General features: G+C 45.3%; 2 protein-coding genes across 3 annotated transcripts in view; both read left to right on the top strand.

Annotated features, from left to right (window-relative positions):
• Window positions 1-3,074, top strand: part of LOC135171195 (uncharacterized) — a 78,907-nt gene extending 75,833 nt beyond the window's left edge. The window contains exon 7 of one of the 2 annotated variants that reach the window (XM_064137578.1): window positions 2,817-3,074. The gene's annotated coding sequence lies outside the window, so the exon portion shown is untranslated. Of the gene's footprint in view, window positions 1-2,813 lie in introns of both variants that reach the window. The other variant, XM_064137577.1, reaches the window with a different exon arrangement.
• A 2,565-nt stretch (window positions 3,075-5,639) lies between these two features.
• Window positions 5,640-9,398, top strand: LOC135171374 (uncharacterized). Its single transcript, XM_064137859.1, has 2 exons — window positions 5,640-7,131; window positions 7,192-9,398. The coding sequence occupies exons 1-2, from the start codon at window positions 5,640-5,642 to the stop codon at window positions 9,396-9,398; spliced, it is 3,699 nt and encodes a 1,232-aa protein (XP_063993929.1).
• Window positions 9,399-20,424: the final 11,026 nt, after the last annotated feature.

Genomic DNA, 20,424 nt, shown 5'->3' with positions numbered 1-20,424 from the left:
GGTGTTCCCCAAACTGATGATGGTCGAGTGGGTAATTAGCCTCCGAGGGTCAGGTCCGGGGCTATACTCGGTTGGGGAATTTCCCATCGAGTTGATGGGGTGTCCTGGCGACACTGTCACCACAAATTTATTTTGTTATGATTTTTGGTCTGAAAATTTGCAGGCATAAATATTTAGTTACCCAGAAAGAATAATATCTTTGGAAGAAATGACGCTCTAAAAAAATCCGTCAGTTATATCAAAGATGATGAATATCAACTGTTAAAAACTTTTTCTTTCTACCAAATGAATCCTGGGAAAAAGTCCAAACAGATCTATTTCTTAATAAAAAACAGACGATTTTATCAGTATGGCGTGTTATGTCCGGAGACGTTGTCAGCGTCGGAGGACAACTGTTATATAATAGAGTGTGACCTTTTCCCTAATTATTTGTTAATAAATTAGAGGGCGGGTCAAATGTTAATTAAAAGAGGGGCAGCGGCTGTTTATCAAATATATTTATTCAAATTAATAATTATAGAAAGTACAATATCGTGGGTCAAAATACAATTAGTTGAAACTATAATAATAATATAAAGAATGCCTGTTTCTGGAGATTCTCAGGGGTGGGGGGCAGGCAGGTCGCGTGTCGGACCACCTTTGAGATTATACAATGAAAAAAGGGGGTGGCTCTATGTTTGAAACAAAAGGGGGAGAATTGAGGGATCCAACAATAAGAATAATAATAATAATACAATGACGAGATTATTTATAACTGGAAAAGAACAAAGTTAATTATCATCGTTGGAGGGGTTCCGGGAAATGTAGTTGGGGGAGATGATGCCGCTGGGCGATGAGGGGAAAAGAAAGGGTACTCACTCGGGTGATGATGATTTTTCGAGTTCCTGGGGGTTTTGTCCTCCTTATTTGGGGTCCTCCGGTATTTAGCCTCTTCCTGGGGGGCAACAGGCTGATGCTGGTCCAGTGCGAGCCTTTCTTCTAGCTCGAAAGTCCTGGGCCACTTCACTGTTTCTTACTCGATTTATTTCAATAATGGGATTTCTTTACGCACTGACGCTATTGACGGCTGAACGACGAGTGACGAGTTATTGGCCACTTGAGGAACTCCCCGAAGTATTCGGGGGTCCTCGGCCCAATTTCGTTTAGTTCCGGGGTAGGTCATTTGTCTTCCCTTGATCCACCGATCGATGCTTGTGGGCATCTTCGGGTGCCGAGGGGTGGCGGGGTGACGCACTACGCAACGTGCGTGTGCGCCCATTGTCCTGCAGCGCGTGGTGGACAGGGGACTGCGGCGGAGGGGGACGCGCTACGTCATCATCCTCTTCTCTTGAGTGTGACCGTGGTGAGTAGGGGACCGCCGGAAGGAGGGGGACGTCCTACGTCATCCCATCCCTCAGTGGTAGGGGATCGTGGGAAGGGGCAGGATTTAGGAAAAGGGGTTCTCCAACGGTAAGTAGAGAAATATATGAATAACGGTAAAAATAGGGGGCGTGTGGAGGGGAAAATCAACATAACCTCTAGGGTTATGTTGCCTCGTCACAAGAGTTATTTACGGAAATCAACAACTAGAAATTTTGATATAAAAATAGGGAAAAGCTAAATTAAAAATATGGAATGAAGCTGAGTATTTTTATATTTGAGGTTTTGTTGGGACGACGCTAGGTTTGGTTTTTCGCTCTTACCTTAATTATGTTGTTAATTTAAATGGAAAGGGGAATAAAAGAATTAGGAATAATCAAATGATTCCGAGTAAATTTTATTCTCAAAAATAATCTTCTCTATTATGAACCTTTTTCAATTACAATTAACAATGATTGAGTGCTATCTAGAATTTTATGTAAATTTTATTTAACGAAAGGTATTGACGGTAAAATATTTGTCCCCGAATAATTTCTTAGAGAGTTTGATAGCCAATTAATTTGGAATTGAAGAAAAATATAACTATTTCTATGAGACTCACAGTTTAGCCGTGTAAAACAATGTAATCCTTATGTATTGGATATGTGTGGATCCTTCGGTGACACAATCGTTTTTCTTCACCAGAATGAGAGTAATCTCTGATCCTATTATGAATACTTCTTATTCAGGTCACGTTCACACACTCGCTTATAATTAATAAATAAAGTTTGGAAAAGTATTGAGCATGTCCACAACCACGGAAACTGATAAATTAGTCCTCTTAAAATGTAAGAAACACTGCTACTTTCGATTAAAGAATGCAGTATCCCTATACACTTCCGGCCGTTTAGCTATTTATTATGGTTTAATAGGTTACCGCGCACTAGATCGACTCTGTTGCGAATTATAGTATGGGAGGCCCGAAAATGACAGATCGATTCCGGACAGTAATTTCCACCAAGTCAAACTATCGCTCCGACGGTTGCTTCTAGACTGATTTCAATTTTGGATTTTGGGGAGCGGATCGGTTCGTGGCGGTTACACGGATTGACTTTTGATTGGCGGAGATTATGGTGTGGTTTTCCCACTACCAATTCTTAAAGGGGATTGAACTGTCAATTCAACAATTTTGGTAGCGCATGATTTCCCCGGTGAGGTTCAATGCTCTGGCATGTGTCATTCTGGTGCGAGGTGAATGCACTCACCTGTATGGTGAAACCAATTTTTGATGACCTTGTATTTTTTTGCTGAGATAATGAAATTGGATTGGTTTAAGGAAGGTAGAATTTATTATTTAAAGAATGTGGTTGCTATGGTTAAAATTTATGGAAAATGCAGGAAAAACTGTTTATATAGGGTTTTGGACATCACAGGTGTATTAGAAGTCACTTTTTCTAATGAATTTTCTATTACAGAAGTTATTGAGGAAAAATATGACGGTGAGCCTGGAAAATTGAAAATTTCATCGGCAGCAAGCTCGTTATTGGCACTCTGGAAGGATCGTGAAGGTAGTGCTGCAGAACGACAACGAGTGCGCCCAGAGGCAGCCAATGAATAACTGGCTTATTCATTTTTCAACTCGTTTGTTTTCGTTTGCACATTTATTCTATTTCAAATTTATCGTTTTTATACAAAATGTTTCTATCAAAAATATGTTGTATTTGAAACCTTATATCTCTCCAATAAAAAAAAAATGTATTTTGTTTAATGAGGAACCTTCATCGGAGGGGATCAGGGTGGGTGGGTGCGAGCAGCCCCAAAAAAAAGAGAAAGAAAAGATTACACACTGAGCACGTCTCACACAAGTCGCGTTTATTCAGTAAAAACAACCACAATAGTGGGTTGGAATAATGTCAATTATAATAAACTATTGATGAGCAGTCCGTTAATGCAAAACTAATTACGAAAAAACCCAAAGAGCTGTTCCGCGAGTATAACGAGTCAGAGTGGTTTGAGCGGTCTAGAAAGATCGATTAGATATCAGAGCGGCACTAAATAACCACGTGTTGCCAATACAATAATCCGGAAGCGAGAGTGCGAGCGAATCGCCCGATCGATCGGATGAGTCGAATTCGGGGATCCTCGTGGTCGGTGGTTGGGGCAGCTTTCCTATGCAGGATAGCTAGGAGCGGTCCAGGAAGTGGCGCCCAATCACCGAAAAAACGTGAGGTAGGCCCATGTCAACGACCGATTTGTTATGGTCCTGCCTAACGGTGAGCTGGCGTAATTGTGTTGGTGTGGACCTGCCGATTAGCAGGAATTCCAACATATTTGAATGCGACTGCCAAAAGTGAGTTTTTTTGCACAGCGAGCTAAACATATTTTTGTTCAAGTCAAACTTGGAAGTCGAGCGTGGGTGAAGGCTGATCACCAACCTAGGCTGAAGCTTGATCTCAAATTGGGTGACGCTTGGATCGAGGTTGGTCCAAGTCTGGACGCCGAACCTGGTTCAAGCTTGGATCAAACTTGGGATCCAAGCTCGCACGGCCGTTACAAACCAAGGGCTAGCCAAGATTGTTCCAAGCATGGAAACCAAGGTCGAACCAACCTAGCCTAGTCGTGGTCCAAGCTAGGCCACCACCATTCACCATTCACCATTCCAATTCACCATGGGTCCAAGCTTGGAACAATGAGAAACGAAAATATCGCCTTTGGAATATTTGCGGAGCCCAGAAAAATCGGAAATCGTCTCACGAATCCAATGGCGCCGGCTAAATTGCCCTAGCTATGATATCACCAAAGGTACGGACGAAAAATGGTGTGATCCCAAATCCGAGTCCTTTTTGCTGTAGGAGCCATAGGAGCCGAGAAAAACGCGAAAAACAAAAAAAACTCGTTGCACTCCGGGAGTACAGGCAGAAGTGAAAACTTGAACTTATGGCGCGTTGGGCCCTTTTTTGGGTGAGCTCTTTTAGATGCGCTCGCGACATGAGAAATTGTACAAAAAAATCAAGTTTATCAAAGCAATGTGGGCACTTTTTGAATGGACATGAAGTATAATAATATAGAAACTATATTCGAAGGAAGTGGTTTTATTTAAATGAGTAAATATTAGTAAATAGTAAATACAAAATTTATCAATTGTCATCCATAATTTCAACAACTCTTATATCATCATTATCAGCATTTTCATCAAATTCTAAAACTGAAACAATAGGTCTGTGGCAACTAAAGTGTGAAATCAACAATTTTGATTTAAATCTATTTATATTTCTTGTGAATACTGCATCACTAGTAGTTTTGTATTTTTTTGTGCTAAGATTGCGATCATTGGACATCGTTAAATCAAATTCTTCATATAAAACCGCATCCATTTTCAAGACAAATCTATAATCAAAAATAAAAATGTAGATTTTGTTAAAGCTATAAGGTGTGTGAATAAGTCGTTCCCGTTTTTTTTCAAATTTTGAGCCTTTATTGTGAAAAAATGTTTACAAATGAATTTGTTCAGATTTAAATCTGAAGACGGGGGCAATCAGCCTCGTCGGCCAAATTCGGTTGACCTCGGGTCACCGACGAGACTGGCTGACCCACTCGTCACATCAGCCTCAGTCTTCGCCTTCTTTTGCCAGTGGAACGATCCATACGTCCAAGTCTTTAGTGTCTTTTTGTACTAATTCATCTACGGTTAATTTCACCATTTGTTATATCCACCCACCGGTCGGACAGTTAAACCAACGGTGTTTCGGTTGTAATTCATCTGTCATTACCATTGCTTAGTTATTTTTTAATAAACGCCAAAAACCCAATTACCTTTCTAATTATTCTCCCCATAAAAAATCCCGACCCCAACCACGTCCATCGGAAAATTATCCTAATCCCAAACATTGGTCCGTCGAGCCGGATCGGGGGCCGGAACGGGAGTGTTGTGAAAAAAAAACGGTGAAAATCCAACGGAAAATTCGCCTCGTGCTAATTAAAACGTGCATTAGGGGTTCGTTTTACCGTTCTCACGGACTCGGAACATTCGGGAATTTTCTAAGTGCTGTGCGGGTTTATTGTTTTCGGACAGTTTTCGGACAGTGTTTTATCCTCGGGTTTGTTTACATCTGTAAACCAACACCTCATACAACCCAACCCAAAAACATCGGTTGTATCGTAGTTGAGTGCCATCGTGAAAACATTCGGCCCACGAGGTACCCGCTACATCCATCCCCACTACGGACCCAACGGACAGCGGCGGCGCACAGTACTCCAACCCCAGCGCACAGTCGGTAACCCATCGGCCAACCCAAGTTACCATGGAGGATGACCAAGTAGAAGACATTGATTTCTGCGCCACGGAGGATAACCCAATAGCCGGAGGCTCCACTACGTCAACGACAACGATAGTGGAGAAACAACGGGAATCGGATTTAACGGTATTTACAAATCCACCCAAATCGGAACCTCACGGAACGGCCCACCAGTCATTATCAACAAAAAGTGTTGCCCTCATGAGGAGTGAGGCGCAAATCGGCCTGCAAATACGGAGGCAATTGATGCCTAATGGGATTTGTGAGAGACTAACCCAATTGTCGGAGGACGAGGCATCGGAGGTAGTCCTCGAAGCATACCAATCGCAAGCCAACGCTTCATGGAAGGAGTTTTCGGATTACCACGAGCTCCTTCTCAGAGAAGCCCCACCGGAGGTCATCGAGCACCCCTACCACATGGAGGACGTCAACAGCCAGGTATCCTCTACCAATTTCAATATCGGCATCATCATGGGACAACTTCGGACCATTCTTGCCAGGCGGAGGCAGGGAACCCAATCCCAAGGTGCCACCGGATCAACAGATTTTAATTCGCTCACCCGAATTACTATTCCAACATTTGACGGAAAATACCACGACTGGAGAGCATTTGATGACTTGTTCACCAATCTGGTCATCAACCCACCAAGGATCAGCAATGCGGAGAAACTCACTCGGCTGAAGGCAGCTCTTCGGGGTGAAGCAGCCAGCCTCATTTCTAACATTGCCATTTCGAATGACAATTTTGCAACGGCCTGGGAGGCCCTGAGGAATCGCTATGAGAACAAACGGGTTCTCGTAGCCTCCCACCTCAACAGGATCCTGGCCTTGACTCCAGTCAAGGTCAAGACAGCCAAGGCCATCCAAACGGTCATCTATACAACCAAGGAAGCCATGCACGCTCCGAAAACCCTCGGAGCCCCAACGGAGCATTGGGACATTATCATCAGTCATTTGATCAGGAGACTGCTAGATCCGGATACACGGGAAAAGTGGGAGCTAAAGCTCGGAGATTCCAGAGAAATCCCAACTCTGGAGGAATTTCTTAACTTCCTCTCTTCCATCGCTCGAGGGTTGGAAAACCTCGAGGGCGAAACAAAGACTCCATTCAGCGGATCATCGGCCAAGGCAAGTGTCACCAGCACCAGGGAAAGCCATTGTCCATGCGGTCCATCGGTCGGCCATACACTCATCAAGTGTCCCACCTTCGTCCAAATGAAGCCATTGGACAGGAGGTCGTACATCATGAGCAGTCCACGGTGCTTCAACTGTTTTAGAAGCCATAGAGCGGAGAGTTGCCCAGAGACTCAACGGTGTAAGGTCTGCCAGGGCAAACACCACACAATGATCCATGAAGGATCACCCGGAGCTCCAAACGCAGCTCGTTCAGCCACCACCCAGTCAACGAGCTCAGTCCAACGTCGGCTGGAACAAGCGGCCAGTCAACCACCAACGGCACCAAGGCCACCACCAGACACGGCTAGCACCAGCGGATCGGGTGAATAAAAATTGCATTGTTAATTTTTATTACACCTTCTCACCTGGATCTTCTTGATAGACTCATCCAAACCATCACCAACGGCACGTAGTACCACGGCGGAATTGATACGGTCGTCTATCGAGAACCTCACAGTTGTGAGACCATCACCGGCGGGTCACCACTCATCCAAGGCGGTCAAAACAGCGCACTCAATCCAATCTCCATCGGACTCCAAACCACAGCTGGTACTCTTGGCAACGGCACGGGCCAGAGCATCTACTCCAAGCGGTTTCTCGCAACCAACGAGAATCCTCATCGACCAGGGCTCAGAGTTGTCATTTATCTCTGAAAGCCTGGTCAAATTGCTCCAACTCCAACGGAAGGCGGCGGTTATCAATCCAATCGGCATCGGCTCCACGGACTCAGGTCGCACAAGAGGCTTGGTGTCCGTTACACTCCACTCCAACTTTGACAGTCAGTTTGTCAAAATACGGGCCCACATCCTCGGCAAGCTCACAGCGAAATTACCCTCTATTTCCTGTGAGTCACCATCCATCGGAGAACTCCAACACCTCCAACTGGCGGATCCAAGTTTTGGAAAATCTGGTCCCATAGACGTCATCATCGGTGCAGATTTCTACGGCCAAATCATCGGAGACCAAGTGATTAAATCCACGGATAATCAACTCGTCGGCCAGAACACCATCTTCGGCTGGATCATTTCGGGATCAGTTTGTTGCTCAGGCTATTCGACCAAGGTCTCTCTAACTGCAGTACGAGAGACTCCGAACGAGCAACTGCTGGCACTTTTGAAGAAGTTCTGGACCCAGGAGGAATTGCCAGCTCAGAGCAATACCCCCCTCACCCAGGAGGAGCTCGAATGTACGCAACAGTTTCAATCCACCCACACTCGGGATCCTACGGGAAGGTATGGCGTAAGACTACCCTTTAAATCATCGGCCAATTCCCTTGGGGTCTCAAAACCCAAGGCTCTTTGGCAACTTCACCAGATCAGCGGCAAACTCCAAAGAGACTCCATCTACGGGATGCTGTACCGAGACTTCATCCAAGAATATGAAGCTCTTGGACAAATGCAGCGAGTAGTGGACACCACGGAACCATCTCCAGCATACTATCTGCCACATCACGGAGTGCTACGGCCAGATAGCACAACAACCAAGCCTCGGGTTGTATTCAACGGCTCCAGTCCCACTTCAACCGGTACGTCACTTAACGACATCCTCCACGCCGGCGGGAAACTCCAGGTAGACGCTCCAGACGTGCTTCTCCGGGTGAGAAGACACAGGTACGTCTTCGGCACGGACATTGTCAAAATGTTCCGGCAAATTAGGATCCACTCGGACGACTGGAACCTCCAGCGTATCCTCTGGCGTGATGAGAACCAATTCATCACGTTCCAACTCACCACGGTCACCTACGGCCAAACCTGTGCTCCATGGTTAGCTCTTCGAGTTCTCCAGCAGCTCACGGCGGACGACGGACATCGGTATTCAAAGGCGGTACTCTCACTCTCCAAAGGCAGATACGTAAACGATATCTACGGCGGAGCGGATTCACCAGGGGAGCTGAGAGAAATAATCATTCAGCTCATCGGGCTCTGCAAGGCGGGCGGCTTCCGCCTTCAGAAATGGGCCAGCAATTGTCCGGAGGTCCTCAGCCAACTTGGGCTGTTACCTCCATCATCCCCATCATCTTCATCGGAGCTTCAGGAAAGGGAGCAGGTCATCAAGGTGCTTCGTTTGTGCTGGAACTCACACCAAGACAACTTCCAATTCAAACCACAGACCTTCTCCACCAAACCAGTAACCAAGCGGCTCATCTTATCGGAAATCGCCCATATTTTTGATCCATTGGGCTTCATCTCTCCGGGAACCATTAAAGCTAAAATTATTATGCAGGCACTGTGGCTCATCAAGGTCGGTTGGGGTGATCCACTTCCCATGTCCACCATCAGACGCTGGAATCAGTTCAGGGAAGAACTAAGCTACGTCAACCTCATCGCCGTTCCTCGGTGGCTCCAACTTGACTCCACGGTCTCCAACCTCCAAATCCACGGCTTTGCGGTTGCCTCCAACCTCGCCATCGGAGCGGTAGTTTATCTTCGGACGGAAAAACCGGGTACGGCTCCAGTCATCTCTCTGGTATGCGCCAAGACACGTGTTGCCCCACTTAAGAGAGTGACTATGCCCAGACTTGAGCTAACAGCAGCAGGGCTGTTGACAGAGCTCACCTCCTACGCCATCAAACAGCTGGAGCTAACCTAACCAACCATCTTCCTCTGGACGGACTCCTCGGTGGCTCTAGCATGGATTAAATCTTATCCATCTCGCTCGAAAGAATACGTTCAATACCGTGTTCTAAAAATCCAAGAGGCCATACCTAACGGAGAATGGCTTCACATCAGCGTAACGGACAATCCAGCAGACTGTGCCTCACGGGGGCTATCACCGGAACAACTCCATCACCATCCACTATGGTGGAATGGGCCACCATGGCTCGTTTTACCTCCACATCATTGGCCAGTCTCATCGGTCGGATCCACGGCGGCGGCGGCGCTTGAAGAAAAGCCATCCTCAGCACATCCAGTTGTCATCGGCCCTCAGGAGGGCAATGAACTCCTAGAGCGGCACAACGACCTCAACAAAATTCTAAGAGTAACGGCACTCGTCAATCGGCTCGGACCGCGGCTACGGCGGATAGAAGTTCCAGATCAACGGTTTGCCACTCCAGCAGAAGTCGAAGAAGCTAGACTTTTCTGGATAAAAAGGATACAGCACCAGCACTTCCACGAGGAGATCCGGATCCTGGTAAGTGGCAGAAAATTACCAAATACATCTCCAATGTCTAGGCTAACTCCTTACCTAGACCACCAACAAATCTTGCGGATCGGCGGCCGGCTCCACAATGCTCACCTGGACTTTGAGGAGATCCATCCAGCGGTACTCCCACGACATTCCAGATTCACGGATCTGGTCATCGGAGATGCACACCGACAGATCTACAGGAGCATAATAAAAGGCTGAGGGAGGTACTCCAGTGCTTGAAGAATGCGAACCTGAGACTTCAACCTGATTAATGCAAATTCTTGAGGAAGGAGGTTGTGTATTTAGGACACATCATTACCAAGAATGGTATCAAAGCAGATCCTAGTAAAATAGAGGCGGTAGTAAAATTTCCGGTACCACAGCATGAGAAAGAAATTATGTCCTTCCTAGGATTAGCGGGGTATTATCGGAAGTTCATCAAAGACTTCTCGAAAATCGCTAAACCCTTGTCTGAATTGCTGAAAAAGGACATAACTTGGACATGGGAAGAGAGAGAGAGCAGAGCGCCTTTGACACCTTAAAAAGGGCTCTGACAACAGCTCCGGTGTTGCAGTATCCCGATTTGGGGAACCCGTTTCTGCTCACCACTGATGCGTCAAACAAGGCCATAGGTGCTGTGTTATCGCAAGGGGAAATTGGCAAGGACTTACCGATTGCTTATGCCAGCAGGACCTTAAATAAGGCAGAGCAGAACTACAGTACCATAGAGAAGGAACTCTTGGCTATTGTATGGGGAGCTCGTCACTTCCCTCCTTATCTATATGGGCGTAAGTTCACCATAGTGACCGACCATAGGCCCTTGAAGTGGATATTTAACGTAAAAGACCCAGGGTCAAGACTCGTACATTGGCGGATTAAATTAGAGGAGTATGAATACGAGGTGGTACACAAGCCTGGTAAATTAAATACCAACGCTGAAGCGTTAAGTCGGATAAACGTGGTAACCCGAGCGCAGATAAGAGCGAACACAGGTGCGATGGACTCGGACGCTGACAGCGGAGTCATTACACCTGCTGACGACGACATGCCGGAAATACTACGAGAGTATCATAATACGCCGATTGCTGGTCATCCGGGTGTAAAACGTATGTACGCTAAATTAAAGCAGAAATATTACTGGAGGGGGATTAAGTCGGATGTTCAAAACCATGTGGGGAATTGTCAGGAATGCCAACTCAGCAAGTTGGGCAAAGCCACAAAGGTCCCCATGATTATCGGGGAGAGCCCTGAAACAGCATTCGAGCAATGTGCAATGGACATGGTTGGTCCATTACCTATCACGAATGCTGGGAATAAGTACATCTTGACGTTTCAAGATGGACTAACTAAATTCAGCAAGGCCATACCCATCCCGGACCAAGAGGCCAATACGATTGGGCGTGCGTTCGCCGAGAAAATCATCTGTGAATATGGTACCCCACAGAGATTGCTCATGGATCAAGGACCAAATTTTGTAGGGGAGATATTTAGGAATGTTTGTAAGCTTCTAAGAATTAAGAAGATCCAAACCACGGCGTATCATCCGCAGACTAATGGTATTGTCGAGAGGTCACACCGCACTCTGGCAGAATACCTGAGGAGGTTCATCCCGGAGGATCAAACGGATTGGGATACGTGGCTGTCATACGCAATGTTTGCGTATCACACCACTCCCCACACGGCTACGAAAATGACGCCATTTGAGCTGATTTTTGGAAGACGCGCCGAGTTACCGACGGCCGTCAAACACCCACCCTGTTTGACGTATTGCTATGATGATTTTGCCCAGGAGCTTCGTGAACGATTGCGCGTGGCGCACCAGGAGGCAAGGGAGGCCCTCGATGAAGGGAAAGTCAGGAGCAAGGTCGAATACGACAAGGACGCCGTACCTATAGATTTAAAAATCGAAGATAAGGTACTACTGAAAAATGATGTCCTACGACGTGGAAGGTCAAAGAAGCTAACACAGCCCTGGATAGGCCCATACGAGATTATCGAGAGGAATGGTGAGGTTAACTACACCATCAGGTCGGGAACCAAACGAAAGACGCAGAGAGTCCACGTAAATCGGCTTCGACCCTTTATAGAAGCATGACTATATGGACCCCTGCCTCGGAATAATCTATCCTGTGAATTACTGAAATTTTTTTGCCTGGGAGATAAGGAGATTTTCAGGAAAAGACCAGAACGGCAGATACATAAAGTTTATTTAATTAAACCATTTTTTGTTAAAGGCGGTTATAGAATCATTGGAGGGATGCTCTATCACAATATCATTATCATAATAGTAGCCTGGATAATCCCACAGATAGGAGGCACAGATGTCGCACGTCCTTTCGCTATCGTCCAGGAACTGGGGCACGTGGCACGGTTGTGGAGCTGGAGTTTCGCCGAAGAGTCTTCGGAGGTTGAAGACGTCCTCCACGCCGGCCTCGATGTCAGTACGGACGGGGAGATCCCAAAGAGCATTGAGATCTTTCTTACTACGGGCCCTCCAGTCCCTCATCTTCGCCTTGAATTCCAAATTCAAGTACCCGGGATAGTATGGGTATCGATAGCGCTAAAAAATCCAAACATAGCAAGGAATTAGGGAAAATAGAGACTTCGAATGGCAATAAGGAACGGAGTAGTAGGAAGGTGAAAGAGGTATCTGTACTCACCAGATATTCGAATACGAAGTCATCCATGGAGTGTCGCAGGTATGAATGGTTCCTCGAGGAACGATGCGAGCACAGCCGACCCCGAATACAGGATGGTGAAGGTCTTATCCGGTCCACGTGGATGGAGAGATGCTGGATGCAGTCGGAAACAGTGTGTCCAAATCGACCGCACTTAAAACACTTTCCGGCGTTCATGTTGCTGGTTCTTGGGATGTTAACTTCTTCACTGTTAACTCTTTGGAAGACTGTGGCCCAAACGGGGCGGCAGACACTTTTATATTCAAGGGTGCTTCGTCATCAAACATGGCGGCCATCGGGTTGGCGACATCGTCCACGTCAGGTAAAATTAAAAAGTTCACCGCACTTCCTGATTGACAAATCAAGCAATGCGCTAATTTTTATTGCCATGTGGCTAATGCTGGGGAGCATCGCGGTAGTTCGGGGGGAGGAACATGTGATTGAGAGGTTTGTCCACACCCCGGGAATTTATTTTGAGCCGATTGGGAAATTGCATTTGAGCAACTACGTTTGGACCGTTGCTGCAAGCACGGATGGTGCATCATGGCTAGCGAGAGCTGACCAACTGCAGGAACATCTGAATTATACGAAGCAACTTTGCTTCAGGGGTGGACCATGGAGTTTCAATTTCCATCACCTCGTGGATCAATGGATTGTCGATTTCGAGGAAACGAGAAACGTCAGTACGGCGTTGTTTGGGTTGAATGAGAGGAGGAAGGGCCGTCGAGGTCTTATAAACGGCCTGGGCACTGTAGCCAAGTCACTTTTCGGGACTATGGATGCTGAGGATGAACGGGAAATACGCGAGAGGATTTCACGTTTGGAGGCTGGAGTTCAAGGGACACTGGATAGTTCTGGGAAGCAGCTGCAGATTGTTAACTCTACGCTTCTTCATCTAGCTCAAACGGAACAGATGATTCAGAAGAACGAAAACATCTTGTTAAAGTCCATCAAACAAATAAGGGATGAGGATACACAAATGGCACACCGACAACTCGTGGATGAGCATTTCCTGGTGGTCGAGGTCATCTACACTGGAGTGATGCGGGATGCTGCGAGATTAAAAAAACTGCTGACTGACTCCAAGGGGCTAATATTCGACACAGGAGTGTTCACGGAGGAGGGATTGGTCGACCTTCTCAGGAAAGCCAAAGTACCGAAGGGTTTAAGTTTCCCCTTTGAGTTGGAGGTAGCAGGGATACATGAACTGCAAGAGGTATCAACTGTTAGGGTATCCGCAGTTGGCACGAAAATCATCACGGTAATAGGAATACCCCTGGTGGATTTCCAAGCATTCGATGTTATGCTGATGCATAGCATTCCTGTGCGGACAACGAATGAGTATCAGTCGTACTTGGAGGCGTCAAATGCGCTACTGGTCGTACATGCCGCAACACATCAGTACGTGCCAATGACCGAGGGGGAATTGAATTGCTGCAAGAGAGTTCGGGGACAATACTTATGCACCGACTCTTTGCCGATTCAAAAAATGAGAGACACTAGCCCATGTGAGGTGCGAATGTACCTGAGCCCAGATAAAATACCGGAAACGTGCAGCACGAGCCATTTGCGGCTACAAGGTCTCACACATATCAAAATGCGGAAGACTAACGCATGGTTCATTGTGGCACCGGAACATGAAGCAATTGCTATAGCTTGCGGGGAGGGGAAAATTCGAGACACCCTTCAAGGTTCAGGAATAATACGGATAGAAGATTTCTGCGAGGTTATCGCTCCTGATTTCACTATCAGTGGCCGGAAATCAAGGGAAATAACCTGGGAGAATCATATCCAGCCTAGACTGAACTTGACATTAAATAATGACACCATTACGCAACTATAACAACAGGACCATAGCGTGAGCAACATTCGGCTCACAAACGTCGTCGGGAACTTGAAGGAATTGGAAGACCTTCATGTGCAACTAGAGACCGAAAAGGAAGATCAAGGGAAGTTTCAAAAGAAATTCGACTACCAAGAATTTCTACTACACCCATCCACAATATGTTCAATGGTTATGGTGGTTCTTGCCCTTGTGCTAGGAGTATCTCTGTACTGCTGGTGCCGGAAACCCTAGCCTGCGCGTGTTAGAGAAGCGAAGGAAGTTGAAAGTTTTACTTGTAAATACCTATTGACATTAATTCTCAGGTTTAGCCATGTTTCCTTCTATTTAAATGCGGTTTCACCTTCTTAAAGGGGCGGTGAAGTTTTGGACGAATTTTGATCGACCCAGACTTTTGATTGGCTATAACTTCTTCAATAGTGATTTTATCGAGGAAAAATCTGTTGCCGACGAATTTTACAAATTAAATATAGAATAGGTTTTTGGGCTCTTTTCCGCGAAATTGTTCATAGATAAGGCTGTACAGTCTTGTTCAACTGTCTAACCTTTCACTATTTCATGCCCCAGAAGTGATGATCGTGGATATTCTTAGGATTTCTACTTTTCCAGAGAGCATCTCTTTACCTCCACGGAGGAAAAAAGAATGTTTTTATAATTATTGATGAGATAGGGTTAGAGAAGAAAATTATCATCAGTAATAATTTTCTTCCCCGGCGGGGAGGGATGTTATACCCCAAAATGCCATAACATTTCAGTTTCGTAATCCGGAGAATACGAGGACACGAAAGTGGCACGTATTATGCGGAATGCAAAACATATGATGAAAGGAAAATAAAAGGTAATGAATATATGTGGATAGATCCACGTATATTCAACTTATGTAGATAACTGGGGCGCAGCGTCAGCGCTTTACGCCTCGAACTGGCCTCTAGCTCGTCACTGTACGATGTAATACGAATCCACGAGACGATAGACACTCGAGGACTCGTATTCTCTGGGCCAGTTATCCGAATACCGTTTGTAAAGAGTTACTTCTTTTGTACTTTTACTCGCCTGATACATTCTGTCTCAGAGCGAGTCTTTAATTGTTAATAAATTTGGGAAATAACCAATAAAGATAGTTCAACAATTGAAGATATCTGTTCCTATCCTCTATCCGCGTGTGCTAATCCCGAAACGCGAACCCAACCGCTCGGGTCCATTACAGTATAATCGACTTTTTCTCGAAGACAAAGCGTTCACACGAAAACTTCGCGCATTGCACTGGTATAACTCGACGAGACGAAGCTATTGCACGCGGTTTCATCGGCCTACGACAATGTGTACTCAAGTTATATGCCATCATGTCGAACACGAATATCAACTTCAATGATTGAGTTTTTCGTGAGCTGTGGTCGCGAAGAAAGCGATGTTGCATCAGTTTCCTTGGTTATTCGACGTGCTGAAACGGAATATGATGCCAGATTTTGTCTAGGTGCAGCCAAAAAAAAGTGATTCCCACGATGTCGTAAAAACGAATATGTATAATCGACTTTTTCTCGAAGACAAATCGTTCACACGCAAACTTCGCGCATTGCACTCGTGTAGTTCGACGAGACGAACCTATTGCACGCGGTTTCATCGGCCTACGACAATGTGTACTCAAGTTATATGCCATCATATCGAACATGAATATCAACTTTTATGATTGAGTTTTTCGTGAGCTGTGGTCGCGAAGAAAACGATGTTGCATCAGTTTCCTTGGTTATTCGACGTGCTGAAACCGAATATGATGCCAGATTTTGTCTAGGTGCAGCCAAAAAAAAGTGATTCCCACGATGTCGTAAAAACGCATATGTATAATCGACTTTTTCTCGAAGACAAAGCGTTCACACGAAAACTTCGCGCATTGCACTGGTATAATTCGACGAGACGAAGCTATTGCACGCGGTTTCATCGGCCTACGACAATGTGTACTCAAGTTATATGCCATCATCTCGAACACGAATATCAACTTCTATGATTGAGTGTTTCGTGAGCTGTGGTCGCGAAGAAAACGATGTTGCATGAATTTCCTTGGTTATTGGATGTGCTGAAACCGAATATGATGCCAGATTTTGTCTAGGTGCGGCCAAAAAAAAGTGATTCCCGCGATGTCGTAAAAACGCATATGTATAATCGACTTTTTCTCGAAGACAAATCGTTCACACGCAAACTTCGCTCATTGCACTCGTGTGGTTCGACGAGACGAAGCTATTGCACGCGGTTTCATCGGCCTACGACAATGTGTACTCAAGTTATATGCCATCATATCGAACACGAATATCAACTTCTATGATTGAGTTTTTCGCGAGCTGTGGTCGCGATGAAAACGATGTTGCATCAGTTTCCTTGGTTATTCGACGTGCTGAAACCGAATATGATGCCAGATTTTGTCTAGGTGCAGCCAAAAAAAAGTGATTCCCGCGATGTCGTAAAAACGCATATGTATAATCGACTTTTTCTCGAAGACAAATCGTTCACACGCAAACTTCTTGCATTGCACTCGTGTAGTTCGACGAGACGAAGCTATTGCACGCGGTTTCATCGGCCTACGACAATGTGTACTCAAGTTATATGCCATCATATCGAACACGAATATCAACTTCGATGATTGAGTTTTTCGTGAGCTGTGGTCGCGAAGAAAGCGATGTTGCATGAGTTTCCTTGGTTATTCGACGTGCTGAAACCGAATATGATGCCAGATTTTGTCTAGGTGCGGCCAAAAAAAAGTGATTCCCACGATGTCGTAAAAACGCATATGTATAATCGACTTTTTCTCGAAGACAACGCGTTCACACGAAAACTTCGCGCATTTCACTCGTGTAGTTCGACGAGACGAAGCTATTGCACGCGGTTTCATCGGCCTACGACAATGTGTACTGACGTTATATGCCATCATATCGAACACGAATATCAACGTCTATGATTGAGTTTTTCATGAGTGGTGGTCGCGAAGAAAACGATGTTGCATGAATTTCCTTGGTTATTGGATGTGCTGAAACCGAATATGATGCCAGATTTTGTCTAGGTGCAGCCAAAAAAAAGTGATTCCCACGATGTCGTAAAAACGCATATGTATAATCGACTTTTTCTCGAAGACAAATCGTTCACACGAAAACTTCGCGCATTTCACTCGTGTAGTTCGACGAGACGAAGCTATTGCACGCGGTTTCATCGGCCTACGACAATGTGTACTCAAGTTATATGCCATCATATCGAACACGAATATCAACTTCTATGATGGCGTTTTTCGTGAGCTGTGGTCGCGAAGAAAACGATGTTGCATCAGTTTCCGTGGTTACTCGACGTGCTGAAACCGAATATGATGCCAGATTTTGTCTAGGTGCAGCCAAAAAAAAGTGATTCCCACGATGTCGTAAAAACGCATATGTGTAATCGACTTTTTCTCGAAGACAAATGATTCACACGCAAACTTCGTGCATTGCACTCGTGTAGTTCGATGAGACGAAGCTATTGCACGCGGTTTCATCGGCCTACGACAATGTGTACTCAAGTTATATGCCATCATATCGAACACGAATATCAACTTCTATGATTGAGTTTTTCGTGATCTGTGGTCGCGAAGAAAGCGATGTTGCATGAGTTTCCTTGGTTATTCGACGTGCTGAAACCGAATATGATGCCAGATTTTGTCTAGGTGCAGCCAAAAAAAAGTGATTCCCACGATGTCGTAAAAACGCATATGTATAATCGACTTTTTCTCGAAGACAAAGCGTTCACACGAAAACTTCGCGCATTGCACTGGTATAATTCGACGAGACGAAGCTATTGCACGCGGTTTCATCGGCCTACGACAATGTGTACTCAAGTTATATGCCATCATCTCGAACACGAATATCAACTTCTATGATTGAGTGTTTCGTGAGCTGTGGTCGCGAAGAAAACGATGTTGCATGAATTTCCTTGGTTATTGGATGTGCTGAAACCGAATATGATGCCAGATTTTGTCTAGGTGCGGCCAAAAAAAAGTGATTCCCGCGATGTCGTAAAAACGCATATGTATAATCGACTTTTTCTCGAAGACAAATCGTTCACACGCAAACTTCGCTCATTGCACTCGTGTGGTTCGACGAGACGAAGCTATTGCACGCGGTTTCATCGGCCTACGACAATGTGTACTCAAGTTATATGCCATCATATCGAACACGAATATCAACTTCTATGATTGAGTTTTTCGCGAGCTGTGGTCGCGATGAAAACGATGTTGCATCAGTTTCCTTGGTTATTCGACGTGCTGAAACCGAATATGATGCCAGATTTTGTCTAGGTGCAGCCAAAAAAAAGTGATTCCCGCGATGTCGTAAAAACGCATATGTATAATCGACTTTTTCTCGAAGACAAATCGTTCACACGCAAACTTCTTGCATTGCACTCGTGTAGTTCGACGAGACGAAGCTATTGCACGCGGTTTCATCGGCCTACGACAATGTGTACTCAAGTTATATGCCATCATATCGAACACGAATATCAACTTCGATGATTGAGTTTTTCGTGAGCTGTGGTCGCGAAGAAAGCGATGTTGCATGAGGTTCCTTGGTTATTCGACGTGCTGAAACCGAATATGATGCCAGATTTTGTCTAGGTGCGGCCAAAAAAAAGTGATTCCCACGATGTCGTAAAAACGCATATGTATAATCGACTTTTTCTCGAAGACAACGCGTTCACACGAAAACTTCGCGCATTTCACTCGTGTAGTTCGACGAGACGAAGCTATTGCACGCGGTTTCATCGGCCTACGACAATGTGTACTGACGTTATATGCCATCATATCGAACACGAATATCAACGTCTATGATTGAGTTTTTCATGAGTGGTGGTCGCGAAGAAAACGATGTTGCATGAATTTCCTTGGTTATTGGATGTGCTGAAACCGAATATGATGCCAGATTTTGTCTAGGTGCAGCCAAAAAAAAGTGATTCCCACGATGTCGTAAAAACGCATATGTATAATCGACTTTTTCTCGAAGACAAATCGTTCACACGAAAACTTCGCGCATTTCACTCGTGTAGTTCGACGAGACGAAGCTATTGCACGCGGTTTCATCGGCCTACGACAATGTGTACTCAAGTTATATGCCATCATATCGAACACGAATATCAACTTCTATGATTGCGTTTTTCGTGAGCTGTGGTCGCGAAGAAAACGATGTTGCATCAGTTTCCGTGGTTATTCGACGTGCTGAAACCGAATATGATGCCAGATTTTGTCTAGGTGCAGCCAAAAAAAAGTGATTCCCACGATGTCGTAAAAACGCATATGTGTAATCGACTTTTTCTCGAAGACAAATGATTCACACGCAAACTTCGTGCATTGCACTCGTGTAGTTCGATGAGACGAAGCTATTGCACGCGGTTTCATCGGCCTACGACAATGTGTACTCAAGTTATATGCCATCATATCGAACACGAATATCAACTTCTATGATTGAGTTTTTCGTGATCTGTGGTCGCGAAGAAAGCGATGTTGCATGAGTTTCCTTGGTTATTCGACGTGCTGAAACCGAATATGATGCCAGATTTTGTCTAGGTGCGGCCAAAAAAAAGTGATTCCCACGATGTCGTAAAAACGCACATGTATAATCGACTTTTTCTCGAAGACAAATCGTTCACACGAAAACTTCGCGCATTTCACTCGTGTAGTTCGACAAGACGAAGCTATTGCACGCGGTTTCATCGGCCTACGACAATGTGTACTCAAGTTATATGCCATCATATCGAACACGAATATCAACTTCTATGATTGAGTGTTTCGTGAGCTGTGGTCGCGAAGAAAACGATGTTGCATCAGTTTCCGTGGTTATTCGACGTGCTGAAACCGAATATGATGCCAGATTTTGTCTAGGTGCGGCCAAAAAAAAGTGATTCCCACGATGTCGTAAAAACGCATATGTATAATCGACTTTTTCTCGAAGACAAATCGTTC

Source organism: Diachasmimorpha longicaudata, chromosome 19 (assembly GCF_034640455.1).
Source record: "Diachasmimorpha longicaudata isolate KC_UGA_2023 chromosome 19, iyDiaLong2, whole genome shotgun sequence".
Classification (NCBI taxonomy): domain Eukaryota; kingdom Metazoa; phylum Arthropoda; class Insecta; order Hymenoptera; family Braconidae; genus Diachasmimorpha; species Diachasmimorpha longicaudata.
Note: the sequence above shows the minus strand (reverse complement) of the source record. Positions and strands in the feature narration are given on the sequence as shown.

Coding starts and splice junctions, on each gene's coding strand:
- LOC135171374 (XM_064137859.1), top strand. CDS start 5,640: ATGGAGGATGACCAAGTAGAAGACATTGATTTCTGCGCCACGGAGGAT. Junction 7,132..7,191: donor GGCTAGCACCAGCGGATCGG/GTGAATAAAAAT, acceptor TCTTCTTGATAG/ACTCATCCAAACCATCACCA.